At 34.7% G+C, this 15,151-nt stretch overlaps 1 protein-coding gene and 1 non-coding gene across 3 annotated transcripts in view; both read right to left on the reverse strand.

Annotated features, from left to right (window-relative positions):
• Positions 1–15,151, reverse strand: part of LOC108745162 (cAMP-dependent protein kinase type I regulatory subunit) — a 110,501-nt gene that overhangs the window by 40,284 nt on the left and 55,066 nt on the right. The window contains exon 1 of one of the 2 annotated variants that reach the window (XM_018481267.2): positions 14,074–14,623. The exons of the other annotated variant lie outside the window; for it this stretch is intronic. Within the exon in view, the coding sequence (XP_018336769.1) occupies positions 14,074–14,088 (15 nt within the window). The 5' untranslated portion in view covers positions 14,089–14,623. Of the gene's footprint in view, positions 1–14,073; positions 14,624–15,151 lie in introns of those variants that run through there. 2 annotated transcript variants of the gene reach the window in all.
• Positions 9,513–9,585, reverse strand: Trnav-aac. Its single transcript has one exon. It is a non-coding gene; the product is annotated as a tRNA-Val (tRNA).

Genomic DNA, 15,151 nt, shown 5'->3' on the forward strand with positions numbered 1-15,151 from the left:
GTATAAAACATTTTTTAAGAAAACCTTGCAGGCATTTACTCATTTTTTAAATTTTGGAGCATTTCTAGACTAATAGTGGTGTTTGCATTATATCACCAGATTGAGTATTATTCATATTTTTCTGTTTGAAGAGATTGAGATAGGGTTTTTCTATCTTTATTTTATAGTTTCTTAGTTCAACAACAAATACTTTTCTATATGCTTCCTTATTATTATTTGCCTTTGTCACTCGTTTTAATTGGAAAAAAAGGACACTGATTTCAAAATAGTTTGTTTAGCGTAAAATATTAGTCAAAATAGGGTTGCAAATAATTTTATTGATGTAAAATCAACATCAACCATTCAATATCAAAATATTTACAACCCTATTTTGTTTCCGATCTTTTACACATTGTTATAAGAGAAAGAAATGGAATCCATAATTTCTTTAGCTTCGGGTTCATCTAATAAGCAGGTCAAGTCATTGTTTTTATGAGAATGAGAATAGAATGAGCAGAAAATCTTCTAATCGGAAATATCCTCCAAGTTAATTTTCTCCAACACACTTTCAAAGTTTTCAGTTCGCAGATATCTCAAATATCATCATATAGATTATTTCAGAAAAAGTTTTACACAATAGATTCAAATTTTCAAGGAGCAAATTGGGAATACCTTTAATAATAATTTATTCTTAATTTTTCAGTAGCTGCATTTGAGAAATTAAGAATAAATCAATTGCAAAGATACTTTCGATTTGAAAATCCCCTCTTTCCATTGATGGAGCCAAAAAATGACTCGACATTCAAATAACCTTGAAAGTCAAGATCGAGATCACAGGTGACTGCACTTTTAAAAGCATACCCCCTCTATCTCAAATTTTTTCCGATACAATGAAATTCGATCAGGATATTTCGGATATTCGGTTTTTTTATTTCTTTCTCATAAATAAGGCCTGAAACGTTGAAAGAAAATCAACTTGAAGGGTATTTCCAAATACAATATTTTTCACGATTTCTATTCCATCATCCGCTGTTTTCTCTTTGAAATTATGCAACTTTTGTTTAAAACTTAGAATCTAAACAGGATATTTAAGGTAAATTACTCACCTATATAAAATTCTGTACAAAACAGTACTATATGAAAATAAATTAAAGTAAGCGAATACAAAGACAGGAGACGAAAAATTGGAAGTGGCCGATTTTAGGTATCTAGAAAGTAAGATAAGTCAGGACGGAAGGAGTAGTAGGGATATAAAGCAGAGGATAAAGCAGGATCGTGTCGCCTTTGATAAAAAGAAGTCAACTCTATGCTCGCGAACGGTTAATTTAGAAATTCGAAAAAGGTTGTTAAAGGTGTATGTTTGGAGCACGGCGTTGTACGAGTGCGAAACATGCACGGTGGGCGCGACGGAAAAGAAAAGGTTAGAAACGTTGGAAATGTGGTGTTACAGGCGAATGATGATAGTGGATAGAGAAGGTTACAAATGAAAAGGTATTAGAAAGAATAGGAGAACAGAGGACTCTATGGAAGTCAATAAAAAATAGGCGAGATAGGTTGGTAGGACACCTTCTCAGGCATGAAGGTCTNGAAATGATTGAGATACTGTTTTTCTATCTTTATATTATAATTTCTTCAGTTCAACAACAAATAATTCTTCTATATGCTTCCTTATTTGCCTTTTTCACCCGTTTTAATTGGAAAAAAGACACTGATGCCAAAATAGTTTGTTTAGCGTGAAAAATCAGAGCCAAAATAGGGTTGCAAATAATTTTATTGATGTAAAATCAACATCAACCATTCAATATCAAAATATTTACAACCCTATTTTGTTTCCGATCTTTTACACATTGTTATAAGAGAAAGAAATGGAATCCATAATTTCTTTAGCTTCGGGTTCATCTAATAAGCAGGTCAAGTCATTGTTTTTATGAGAATGAGAATAGAATGAGCAGAAAATCTTCTAATCGGAAATATCCTCCAAGTTAATTTTCTCCAACACACTTTCAAAGTTTTCAGTTCGCAGATATCTCAAATATCATCATATAGATTATTTCAGAAAAAGTTTTACACAATAGATTCAAATTTTCAAGGAGCAAATTGGGAATACCTTTAATAATAATTTATTCTTAATTTTTCAGTAGCTGCATTTGAGAAATTAAGAATAAATCAATTGCAAAGATACTTTCGATTTGAAAATCCCCTCTTTCCATTGATGGAGCCAAAAAATGACTCGACATTCAAATAACCTTGAAAGTCAAGATCGAGATCACAGGTGACTGCACTTTTAAAAGCATACCCCCTCTATCTCAAATTTTTTCCGATACAATGAAATTCGATCAGGATATTTCGGATATTCGGTTTTTTTATTTCTTTCTCATAAATAAGGCCTGAAACGTTGAAAGAAAATCAACTTGAAGGGTATTTCCAAATACAATATTTTTCACGATTTCTATTCCATCATCCGCTGTTTTCTCTTTGAAATTATGCAACTTTTGTTTAAAACTTAGAATCTAAACAGGATATTTAAGGTAAATTACTCACCTATATAAAATTCTGTACAAAACAGTACTATATGAAAATAAATTAAAGTAAGCGAATACAAAGACAGGAGACGAAAAATTGGAAGTGGCCGATTTTAGGTATCTAGAAAGTAAGATAAGTCAGGACGGAAGGAGTAGTAGGGATATAAAGCAGAGGATAAAGCAGGATCGTGTCGCCTTTGATAAAAAGAAGTCAACTCTATGCTCGCGAACGGTTAATTTAGAAATTCGAAAAAGGTTGTTAAAGGTGTATGTTTGGAGCACGGCGTTGTACGGGTGCGAAACATGGACGGTGGGCGCGGCGGAAAAGAAAAGGTTAGAAGCGTTCGAAATGTGGTGTTATAGGCGAATGATGAGGATATCGTGGATAGAGAAGGTTAGAAATGAAGAGGTATTAGAAAGAATAGGAGAACAGAGGACTCTATGGAAGTCAATAAGAAATTGGCAAGATTAGGACACCTTCTCAGGCATGAAGGTCTAATCAGAGACATATTAGAGGTAGAAATGGGAATTAGGAGGGGTTGAGGTAGAGCTGGATTAGATTACTGTTCGCTAATAGTTAAGGATGTGAGTTATTCTAGTTTTAGGTAAATGCGAAGATTAGTTCAGGATAAGAAAGAGGGGAGGTGCGTGTCCAACCAGTCTAAGGACTGACGATGATGATAGAATAGTGTACAATTCTGATTCTTAACAAAATTACATATGCAAAAATAGTCCGATAATGGATGTCGTGCTGAAGGGGTTTCAAGAGTTACAGTATGACTTTAGTTTTTCACAAAAAATAGTAAAATGAAACATATTTATTATTAAAATTAAAAGAACTGTTTGCATATACTTAAGACTATTTTAAAATTCTAAGCATAAAATTTTACCAAACACCTAACAATAAGATAAAAATAATTCAAATCAAAATATTACAGAAATACAAACAAATTGATAGACACATGAAAGCCATTCGCCTTCTTTCGGCTCTTAAAAAATTAACGTAGCAACTCCTGAAAAGTATAACATTTAAGTTTCCGAAAAAATAAACAATTCAGAAAATCGAAACGGTGATTTGGTTTTGTAAACGCTGTTCTACAAGGATCCTAAAACACTCATTCACTATACGGGTGATTGCCTTTTAGATTTTAACAAATACAATTGTATGTAATTTTACTAAGCAACACAACTAAACTCAATGTAATATTTTAATTTCAATGTAAAAACTGTACGCTGATTAACATTACAAGCAATTATTGAATTTTTTTAGCATATTAGGTGTGACATTATTTAAAATTTATATATTAACTTGAAAATTGATTCTCAACTTTTTTTCCACTATAAGTTACCTCAAATTAATGAGAAAAAATTTGTTGCTGTTGTCACGCCCCCGCCGGGAATCGAACCCGGCACCTTTGGCATTATGCACCAATACTCTGGCCACTAAGCTACGAGAGATAACAAGCAGCAACAACGACGAACCGTAATTGTTAGGTGAGAGCATTGATGTGTAAATCCAAAGGTCTCGGGATCAAAAAAAAAATTGAGAATGAATTTTCAAATTAATATTCAATACTTCTATGTGTTTCAAATAGTATTTAAAATTTATACATAACGCAATTTTGCAATACTTTTATCAGATTAATTTAATTGAAAATTCAAGTTTTTTAACTTTAATTTCTTAAGTTTGTAGAAAAACGAAATTTTCAGTTTATTCACGTGAATGACTTGACGGGCTAGATTGTAGAAATATGGAATACTTGGAAGCACACGTATCAGTCAATGCATGAAACACGTTTATGCCCCACCAGTAAATCGAAACATTATTTTATTTTTGCAAAATATTACACAAACATGTTCGGTCACATTCAACTCGGTCGTTGATTTTGTCATTTTGTGATTCAAAGATGGGCTCTGGTCCAACCAAAAGATCTATAAATACCTAAACATCACACTAATATTAACCAAGCATATTCATCATCAATTCTACAAAACATTTTAAATGCGTACATACCTACATTTTCAAATCCTGTCTATTGCAAACACGGCTAGGCAACTAAGAAAACAGCGGCGTTTTCATTATTGTCAAATTAAATCTTTAATTGCAAGTGGAAAGTAAACTAGTGATTTGTGTGTTCCATCATGTGGTAGTACATATTGTATATAACATAGGTAGGGAGCTGACGCGCAAATAAACCACATCGTTCCAACCTTCTACCGCTTTTTAAGAAATTTAGAAAAAATTTTCTTATATGATCTGGGCCCATTTCAAGATAACAAGGCGAAGGGGGTGGAAACAAAAATGCCGATCCAGTCGCTTGGTTTTGACGTAAAATCCTTCACATTTAGGGAAAAATTGTCGCAGAAAGTGAACCCCAACCGGATCTAATTGAATATTTTTTTTTTAATGTATACGATGGGGCTGCAACGTAGATAAGTAAATATTAGGAAGCGAGTCAGACAAGGATGCACACTATCACCGCTACTTTTTAATCTATACATCGAAGACGGGATCAACATCATTAAAGACAATACAACTGTAGGGATATTCACGGGTAAAAGATTGGTATGCTTAGATCTGCAGAAGATATAGCAGTATTAGCATATTGCAAGGAGGAGTTAAATAGCTTTACATAAAATGGAAGCGGTATTGACAAAACATTACTGTATGAAAATAAATTAAAGTAAGCGAATACAAAGACAGGAGACGAAAAATTGGAAGTGGCCGATTTTAGGTATCTAGAAAGTAAGATAAGTCAGGACGGAAGGAGTAGTAGGGATATAAAGCAGAGGATAAAGCAGGATCGTGTCGCCTTTGATAAAAAGAAGTCAACTCTATGCTCGCGAACGGTTAATTTAGAAATTCGAAAAAGGTTGTTAAAGGTGTATGTTTGGAGCACGGCGTTGTACGAGTGCGAAACATGCACGGTGGGCGCGACGGAAAAGAAAAGGTTAGAAACGTTGGAAATGTGGTGTTACAGGCGAATGATGATAGTGGATAGAGAAGGTTACAAATGAAAAGGTATTAGAAAGAATAGGAGAACAGAGGACTCTATGGAAGTCAATAAAAAATAGGCGAGATAGGTTGGTAGGACACCTTCTCAGGCATGAAGGTCTAATCAGAGACATATTAGAGGTAGAAATGGGAATTAGGAGGGGTTGAGGTAGAGCTGGATTAGATTACTGTTCGCTAATAGTTAAGGATGTGAGTTATTCTAGTTTTAGGTAAATGCGAAGATTAGTTCAGGATAAGAAAGAGGGGAGGTGCGTGTCCAACCAGTCTAAGGACTGACGATGATGATAGAATAGTGTACAATTCTGATTCTTAACAAAATTACATATGCAAAAATAGTCCGATAATGGATGTCGTGCTGAAGGGGTTTCAAGAGTTACAGTATGACTTTAGTTTTTCACAAAAAATAGTAAAATGAAACATATTTATTATTAAAATTAAAAGAACTGTTTGCATATACTTAAGACTATTTTAAAATTCTAAGCATAAAATTTTACCAAACACCTAACAATAAGATAAAAATAATTCAAATCAAAATATTACAGAAATACAAACAAATTGATAGACACATGAAAGCCATTCGCCTTCTTTCGGCTCTTAAAAAATTAACGTAGCAACTCCTGAAAAGTATAACATTTAAGTTTCCGAAAAAATAAACAATTCAGAAAATCGAAACGGTGATTTGGTTTTGTAAACGCTGTTCTACAAGGATCCTAAAACACTCATTCACTATACGGGTGATTGCCTTTTAGATTTTAACAAATACAATTGTATGTAATTTTACTAAGCAACACAACTAAACTCAATGTAATATTTTAATTTCAATGTAAAAACTGTACGCTGATTAACATTACAAGCAATTATTGAATTTTTTTAGCATATTAGGTGTGACATTATTTAAAATTTATATATTAACTTGAAAATTGATTCTCAACTTTTTTTCCACTATAAGTTACCTCAAATTAATGAGAAAAAATTTGTTGCTGTTGTCACGCCCCCGCCGGGAATCGAACCCGGCACCTTTGGCATTATGCACCAATACTCTGGCCACTAAGCTACGAGAGATAACAAGCAGCAACAACGACGAACCGTAATTGTTAGGTGAGAGCATTGATGTGTAAATCCAAAGGTCTCGGGATCAAAAAAAAAATTGAGAATGAATTTTCAAATTAATATTCAATACTTCTATGTGTTTCAAATAGTATTTAAAATTTATACATAACGCAATTTTGCAATACTTTTATCAGATTAATTTAATTGAAAATTCAAGTTTTTTAACTTTAATTTCTTAAGTTTGTAGAAAAACGAAATTTTCAGTTTATTCACGTGAATGACTTGACGGGCTAGATTGTAGAAATATGGAATACTTGGAAGCACACGTATCAGTCAATGCATGAAACACGTTTATGCCCCACCAGTAAATCGAAACATTATTTTATTTTTGCAAAATATTACACAAACATGTTCGGTCACATTCAACTCGGTCGTTGATTTTGTCATTTTGTGATTCAAAGATGGGCTCTGGTCCAACCAAAAGATCTATAAATACCTAAACATCACACTAATATTAACCAAGCATATTCATCATCAATTCTACAAAACATTTTAAATGCGTACATACCTACATTTTCAAATCCTGTCTATTGCAAACACGGCTAGGCAACTAAGAAAACAGCGGCGTTTTCATTATTGTCAAATTAAATCTTTAATTGCAAGTGGAAAGTAAACTAGTGATTTGTGTGTTCCATCATGTGGTAGTACATATTGTATATAACATAGGTAGGGAGCTGACGCGCAAATAAACCACATCGTTCCAACCTTCTACCGCTTTTTAAGAAATTTAGAAAAAATTTTCTTATATGATCTGGGCCCATTTCAAGATAACAAGGCGAAGGGGGTGGAAACAAAAATGCCGATCCAGTCGCTTGGTTTTGACGTAAAATCCTTCACATTTAGGGAAAAATTGTCGCAGAAAGTGAACCCCAACCGGATCTAATTGAATATTTTTTTTTTAATGTATACGATGGGGCTGCAACGTAGATAAGTAAATATTAGGAAGCGAGTCAGACAAGGATGCACACTATCACCGCTACTTTTTAATCTATACATCGAAGACGGGATCAACATCATTAAAGACAATACAACTGTAGGGATATTCACGGGTAAAAGATTGGTATGCTTAGATCTGCAGAAGATATAGCAGTATTAGCATATTGCAAGGAGGAGTTAAATAGCTTTACATAAAATGGAAGCGGTATTGACAAAACATTACTGTATGAAAATAAATAAAAGTAAAACAAAAATACTGGTATGCAAGAGAACAAAAAGTAGGGAAAAAGCGAATATAAAGATAGGAGACGAAAAATTAGAAAAAGTGGTTGATTTTAGATATCTAGGAAGTCAGATAAGTCAGGACGGAAGGAGTAGTAGGGATATAAAGCAGAGAATAGCGCAGGGTGGTGTCGCCTTTAATAAAAAGAAGTCACTTCTATGCTCGCGAACGGTTAATTTAAGAATTTGAAAAATGTTGTTAAAGGTGTGTTTGGAGCACGGCGCTGTATAGGTGCGAAACATGGACAGTGGGCGCGGCGGAAAAGAAAAGGTCATAAGCGTTCGAAATGTGGTGTTACAGGCGAATGATGAGGATACCGTGGATAGAAAAGGTTAGAAAGAGTAAGAGAACAGATGACTCTAATAAGAAATAGGCGAGATAGGTTAGTAGGACACTTTCTCAGACATGAAGGTCTAGTCATACACATGTTAGAGGCAGAAACGAAAGTTAGGAGGGGTAGAGGTAGGCCTAGAATAGATTACTGTTTGCAAATAGTGAAGGATATGGGTTGTTCTAGTTTTAAGGAAATGCGAAGATTAGCTCAGGATAGGAAAGAGTGGAGGTGCGTGTCCAACCAGTCTTAGGACTGATGATCTTATGATGATGATATAGCGTTTATATCAAGTTTCATTCGCTACCTTAAAATCAACATTTTGAGAGAATACTGCTCGTGATTTCACGGAAACCAATAGGATTCCACAAACTTTTTATTAACTTACTACCTATCTACGTATACAATATGTTTCGCTAAAGACTGACTTTATCTGGATTCTAACTACATACTTGAGCCATTTTAAAAGGTGTCGTAGCGATTTCCGCTTATAAGCTTTATTCCACTATTTATTACCGACCCTTAATAAATTGTTTAAATGCTATTCAACCCTACGAATTGTGAGTTACTGCTTATCGGTGGTTATTTCTTAATTTCGACAGTACCTTCGGTTTGATCAGTGGGTATTTGATAATGAGAACTCATCTTCACAAAATCCTTAGTCCAAAGACTGATGGTCGGACACGCACATGTAGTCCTTCTTAGGTTGAGTATCTTTACAAATCCTATAACCTCAAATATTCCACATCCTTAACTATTAACGATTAACAAATTGCTAAAGGCTTTCGCGGACTGTAGGTGCACTAATGTTATCCTGATTCGAGTGTAAAGGCCGTTGTCAGTTGGAAGGACCTCTAAAGAAGTTCGCTACTCGTGCTAGCGAAACGTTAGAACCAACTCCAACCGACGACGGCTTCTAGACCCGAAACAGGACCGTATCAGTTATTTGTGGTTATCTAATCTAGGTCTTCTTCCACCTCATTTTACATTCCGCTTTTAATATGTCTCTAGTTATCATTTCATCTCTCATAAGGTGTTCTAGTATCTATAGTTCATTTTCTCTCTAATCGCTACATCTGCATGGGATTACTAGGGATTTTTTACAAATGATTCATTAAAAAACGGTCGCTACACTCGAACTCGGCGTTATATCCGAATTCGCTATAGCCATATGAATTTTACACTAAAGTATGGTTTAAATTCAAACGACGTCGCTATAGCAAAATGATCGTTATAACAAGGTCGTAATAAATGAAATTCACTGTATTTTATAATACTTAGATACCAACTCATTATTTTATGTAAATGTTTAATCAAATTAAAAAAAAAAGAAAGTGTTTCCGCCCGGGATCGAACCGGGGACCTTCCGCGTGTTAGGCGGATGTGATAACCACTACACCACGGAAACCACTTGAGTTTGCGAGTGGATATTAATAGAACGAAAATAAAATGGCGGACAATTTGCATAAGCTGGATAATAATATTTTGTAAATGTTAGCTCATATAAGCCTGACAAACTAAAATGATGCTGAATTAACTGATTAGAAAATCTAAAAAAAAAAGTTAAATGACAATGAAAAATCTTGTAAAAGGCAGATTATATGGTTTAATCGCCAGACATTACGAAGTTTCTTATTTCAGCATATCTAGAACTCAATTGTATACTCATACATTTCCGTGTTTTTTTAATCTTCACAGACAGCATTTTTTCACGTTTATTTGTATTTGATCACCGACTACCACTGTTGTAATTACTTTCAGAGTAACAAAAACTAGAAATCGCATGATCAATAAGTTTTGATGTTTGCGTATTATAATTCTAATATAGTACCTAACATGTTAGAGTTATAACAAAAGCAGTTCGTCAATTATATTTTTTTATCCTAGAGGTGATGCACTTGAAAATACGATAAAAGAAAGGCTTCCTTACATAAGTATGCCACATCGGATTTAATCTTGACAATGAGAAAGAACGAATGCTTGAAACATTTCGTCCCCTTGGCAATTAGCTATCTCTTATTTGTTTGAGAGCTCTCGTGTTTTATTTCTGGCTAAGTAGTAAGACATTAAATTATTACGTTGTTTTCGTTGAAATGGTCGGTACAGTAGGTAAAGGTGATGCCAAACGGCAAGCAAGCAGTAGTCTTATGATAAAGACCGTTTTGCATTCAAAGGAGACTGAGAGGTTGACTGCCTTTCACAAAGCCTTCGCTTTCTCTTCATTTCGCTTCTGCAAACTTGGACTTGGATTAACAATAGTCTCTCAAAGTGTATATTTCCACAATGTGGATAGCAATTAGTCGGTTTCGGTGGTTTGTCAAAAGGACGTGGTTTCGGAGCAAATTGAATTATTCTTAGGATACAGAAACAACATGGCTCGGTCCTCTGGGGAAATTAGATTCCATCAACTGCTACTGCTGCTGCTGCTGGTGCTAATGCTGATGCTGATGCTTCTCTATTGCTGATGCGCCACCACCATCTCCACCATCACGGCTCACAGCTCTCTGTCTCTCTCTCTTCTTCTGAAATGACGATGTAGTGTCGCACTTTACTAGTAGGTATATCTGCTGGTACAGGNTTACTACACTAAATTATTTGTTAATTGGATATAGTATTTTTCAAAAAATGATACTGCCCTCTAATGATTATATATAAAAGAATATTTGTATGTTTTGTTCTCAACTCGCCACTACTGCATAATAATTTTATTATAAATGCCCAAAGAACATTTTATTGAATTATGATTAAATTGAATTTTGTTTGCTTTACTATATAATACTTTCAGTCAAGTCCCATTTTATGAATTAACAAAAGCAAAAACGGGCTTTAATTGTTATACAAAACAATAAAACAATAATTTCCTCGCAACACGGTGTTTTCGCCAGTAAATAGGTAGGTAGGTTTTAATATTCATCAATTTTATATTTGTTGGAAAATAAAAGGGTAAAGATCTAGATGACGGCCCCCACCCCCCCGAAGGGGCGGGGGTTTGGGATCGAAAGTGGGTGGACACCTGAGTAAAACCCCATAAAAATTTGTAGCGGTATCACCTCTATAAAAAGTTATGGGGTTTGAAAGTTGATTATTTTGACAATTTTCATACATTATAATTCAAATAAAATTCAATAAAAAAATTATTTTCAAGCGAGTGGAGGTGAGGGATCGAAAGAGGTTGGTCACTTGAATGAAAGTCGATAACAAAACCTAACCTAACCTATTGATAAAGATATTTANCAGAAGATATAGCAGTATTAGCATATTGCAAGGAGGAGTTAAATAGCTTTACATAAAATGGAAGCGGTATTGACAAAACATTACTGTATGAAAATAAATAAAAGTAAAACAAAAATACTGGTATGCAAGAGAACAAAAAGTAGGGAAAAAGCGAATATAAAGATAGGAGACGAAAAATTAGAAAAAGTGGTTGATTTTAGATATCTAGGAAGTCAGATAAGTCAGGACGGAAGGAGTAGTAGGGATATAAAGCAGAGAATAGCGCAGGGTGGTGTCGCCTTTAATAAAAAGAAGTCACTTCTATGCTCGCGAACGGTTAATTTAAGAATTTGAAAAATGTTGTTAAAGGTGTGTTTGGAGCACGGCGCTGTATAGGTGCGAAACATGGACAGTGGGCGCGGCGGAAAAGAAAAGGTTAGAAGCATCCGAAATGTGGTGTTACAGGCGAATGATGGGGATACCGTGGATAGAGAATGTCAGAAATGAAGAGGTATCAGAAAGAGTAAGAGAACAGAGGACTCTATGGAAGTCAATAAGAAATAGGCGAGATAGGTTAGTAGGACACCTTTTCAGGCATGAAGGTCTAGTCAGAGACTATTAGAGGCAGAAACAGAAGTTAGGAGAGATAAAGGTAGACCTAGATTAGATTACTGTTCGCAAATAGTTGAGGATATAGGTCGTTCTAGTTTTAGGGAAATGCGAAGATTAGCTCAGGATAGAAGAGTGGAGGTGCATGTCCAACCAATCTTAGGACTGACGACCTTATGATGATGATGATCGACGGGAAAATGGTGGAAAAAATTTTTGTCGGGTCATTTTTTGACGTCAAAAATTGGAAAGAAAATGTGGAGTATTTTAAGTAAATTATACCATCAAAGTCAAGCGGTTAAGCCGTCATTTTATATCGAAATGGACCTAGATTCTGGCTATACATCATATAAGAAAAAATGCTCTAAATAAATTAAAAAGCGACAGAAGGCTGGGATGTCATGGTTCTTTCGATACCTAACTATAAGTAAAACCGTCCAGTAACGTGGCAGCACGATAGTATTTGTCCAAATTATGCATTTATTTAATGGTAAGATAAAAAATCTAAATAAATGATGTTGCTCTTCAGCTTTCATTTATAAATTTAAAATCGATGTAAATGAAGCTTTATGCTTACATTCAGCATCTTTATGGATTCAAAATGGCGGACAAGAATGTTTAGAATTTATTATGAGTTCTAGTTAAGTGTGTTTAAATTAGTCAAACATTTTACAATGTGTACCACAGATACTAGCAAGTACTACTAGATAGGGACATACCCTCCATGCCTTGATTTAGCAGAGGTTTAGCTAGACAATTTATTGAGAAATACTAATTTAGTATCTTCCATGGTGATCTTTCGAGTTTAATATCTACTGTTTTTAACTTCAGTTGGTATTGATCAGATTGCACTAGGTGCACACTATGTTAAAGGCGCATACGCACTCTTAAAATAATAATACATAAATAGACGAGTGTTAAGTGGAACAATAGTATGAAGATTCTATACAGTAGGTTCACTCTGCAGCCACGCCCATACATCCCTCTCCTGCCATTGCAATTGTCATTAGTAAAACTTATGATTAAAATACATCACACAGTAATGTTCTACCGTATTAAACGTTTGTAGATTGTGCGTAATTACTCAGTTAATCGTGGGTAAACCAGTCGTAAATTGCATACCTATTTCGATTAGAAATTGTAAAAATACGACAAAAGGTGCGTGAAATGCTATAAAGGCCAGGAATTTGTAAAATTTTATCTAGCTTTAAGCGGTTTAAAAGATAGATACTAGCGAATGAAAAAAGTTTTTATCCTGTAATCAAATCATACGTATCTAAATGTATCTACCCCCTTTCCTAGGTTTAGTTTACCATTAAAATGGACGATCACAAAACAAAATTAATAACGAGAATTTTTGTAGTGCATTAATTTTTTAATTAATTATTACAATAGATAACCTCAAATTAATGAGGAAAAAATGTTGCTGTTGTCATGCCCTCACCGGGAATCGAACCCGAGTCCCTGGCTTTAGAACAACTTTGAGACAGTGAGAATTTCATATGAAACTTTGTAGGGTTTTCAACACATTAAAATGAATTAATTTTCACCACTAAAGATAACCTCAAATTAATGAGGAAAAATTGTTCCTGCTGTCACACACTCGTAGCTTAGTAGTAGAGCAATGATGGGTTAAGGCCGGGGGCCCGGGTTCGATTCCCGGCAGGGTCTTGACAGCAGCAACAATTTTTCCTCATTAATTTGAAGTTATCTGTAGTGGTACAAATTCATTCACTTCAATATAAAGAGGAATTAATTAACGAGCTCATTTGCGATATCTATAGGATAATCAAAGATCGCCAACTTTGATGTAATCCAGATGGAACTAAACAATTGCAAAAAAGTGGGCGGGTTTAAATGACTATATTCGGTATTTTTCATTGTGTTCAGTCAGACCTAACCTAACCTTAAGACATTAGCTTATAATTTGAGAAACGTCGTTTAAGAAACATGACCCCTAAATTAAATGATAACAACTTAATTAAAAATCTATGGACATATTCGATTACCGATATTGTATGAAGAAATACTTCTCCGACTATGCAATAATAATTACGTAAAATAGGTACCTTACCTGGTCATGAGGCATTTTGCCCCAACCGAGCCGTTTGTGTAAGAGGTAGAAAGGAATAAGTAATCCAATTCACAATAAACAGCAATTGTTATTCTCAACACGTGCGGGATGTCATACACTACATAAACGAAACCGCGTCTGTACACACAATTACAATTTTTTATTACAATAGTGACAGTTGCACGCGTTACGAATTAGGACAAGAATAATAATAGATCGCTCTCTGGCTGTACTTATTCAATGTACTTTCGGAGACGACGAAGACGCAACTCCGAGAAGTGGTTGCAGTCACGGTCAACGCGAGACGGAGTCTTTTTCGCGGGCCGCTTTCGACGAATCACAATTTGTATTGCACAAAAAGTAGGCGGTGCTGGATAACACTTGACTCCAACACGCTGCCGACGTCGATTATTATTGCGGAGGATGATAGCGTCGCAAAAATCTTGAATGAGCAATGCGCTCCAATTAATCACGCAATTGAAAAAGTTAATTGAACTACTGAACTACTGAACAGTGAACATAATACCTATATCAGTACTTTCATCTCACTTTCTTACTTACAATTAGATAACATTAATATTCCCTGCACCTAGATTATGCCACATTGCTAAAAATACTCTATGACCACGAATGTATTTTATTATACAGTAGTATTGTTGTCACTGCCTTCTGTTAACTTACTAACTAGACTAGAGCGATTGCTGTTAGAACGCCTACTTTTATTTACGATAGACGTAGAGAATATTGTAAGCACAGAAAAGAGATGTCAGGTAAGAATTGCAGCGGACACTAATAAAGAAAAGGAATAACATTACACCAATTGATGTGTAAGAGAAAGAGATGCAGACAAGCAAAATTTGAGCATGTTGCCCGCACCGGACTTCAAAGAAAGTTCTACATTCTCTGGAATTTAGGAAAACAAATTATTATCTAGGGTCGATTGAAAGAGGTCTTCCTGAGTAAACCACCACAAAAAGTTTGCGGCGGTCACACCCCCATAAAAAGTTATAGGGTTGCAAAGTTCTGTAATTTTCCAATTTTCATACACTATAAAGTCTAATAAAATTTAATAGATTAC

The sequence above is a fragment of the Agrilus planipennis genome, unplaced genomic scaffold (assembly GCF_000699045.2).
Source record: "Agrilus planipennis isolate EAB-ADULT unplaced genomic scaffold, Apla_2.0 scaffold4, whole genome shotgun sequence".
NCBI lineage: Eukaryota > Metazoa > Arthropoda > Insecta > Coleoptera > Buprestidae > Agrilus > Agrilus planipennis.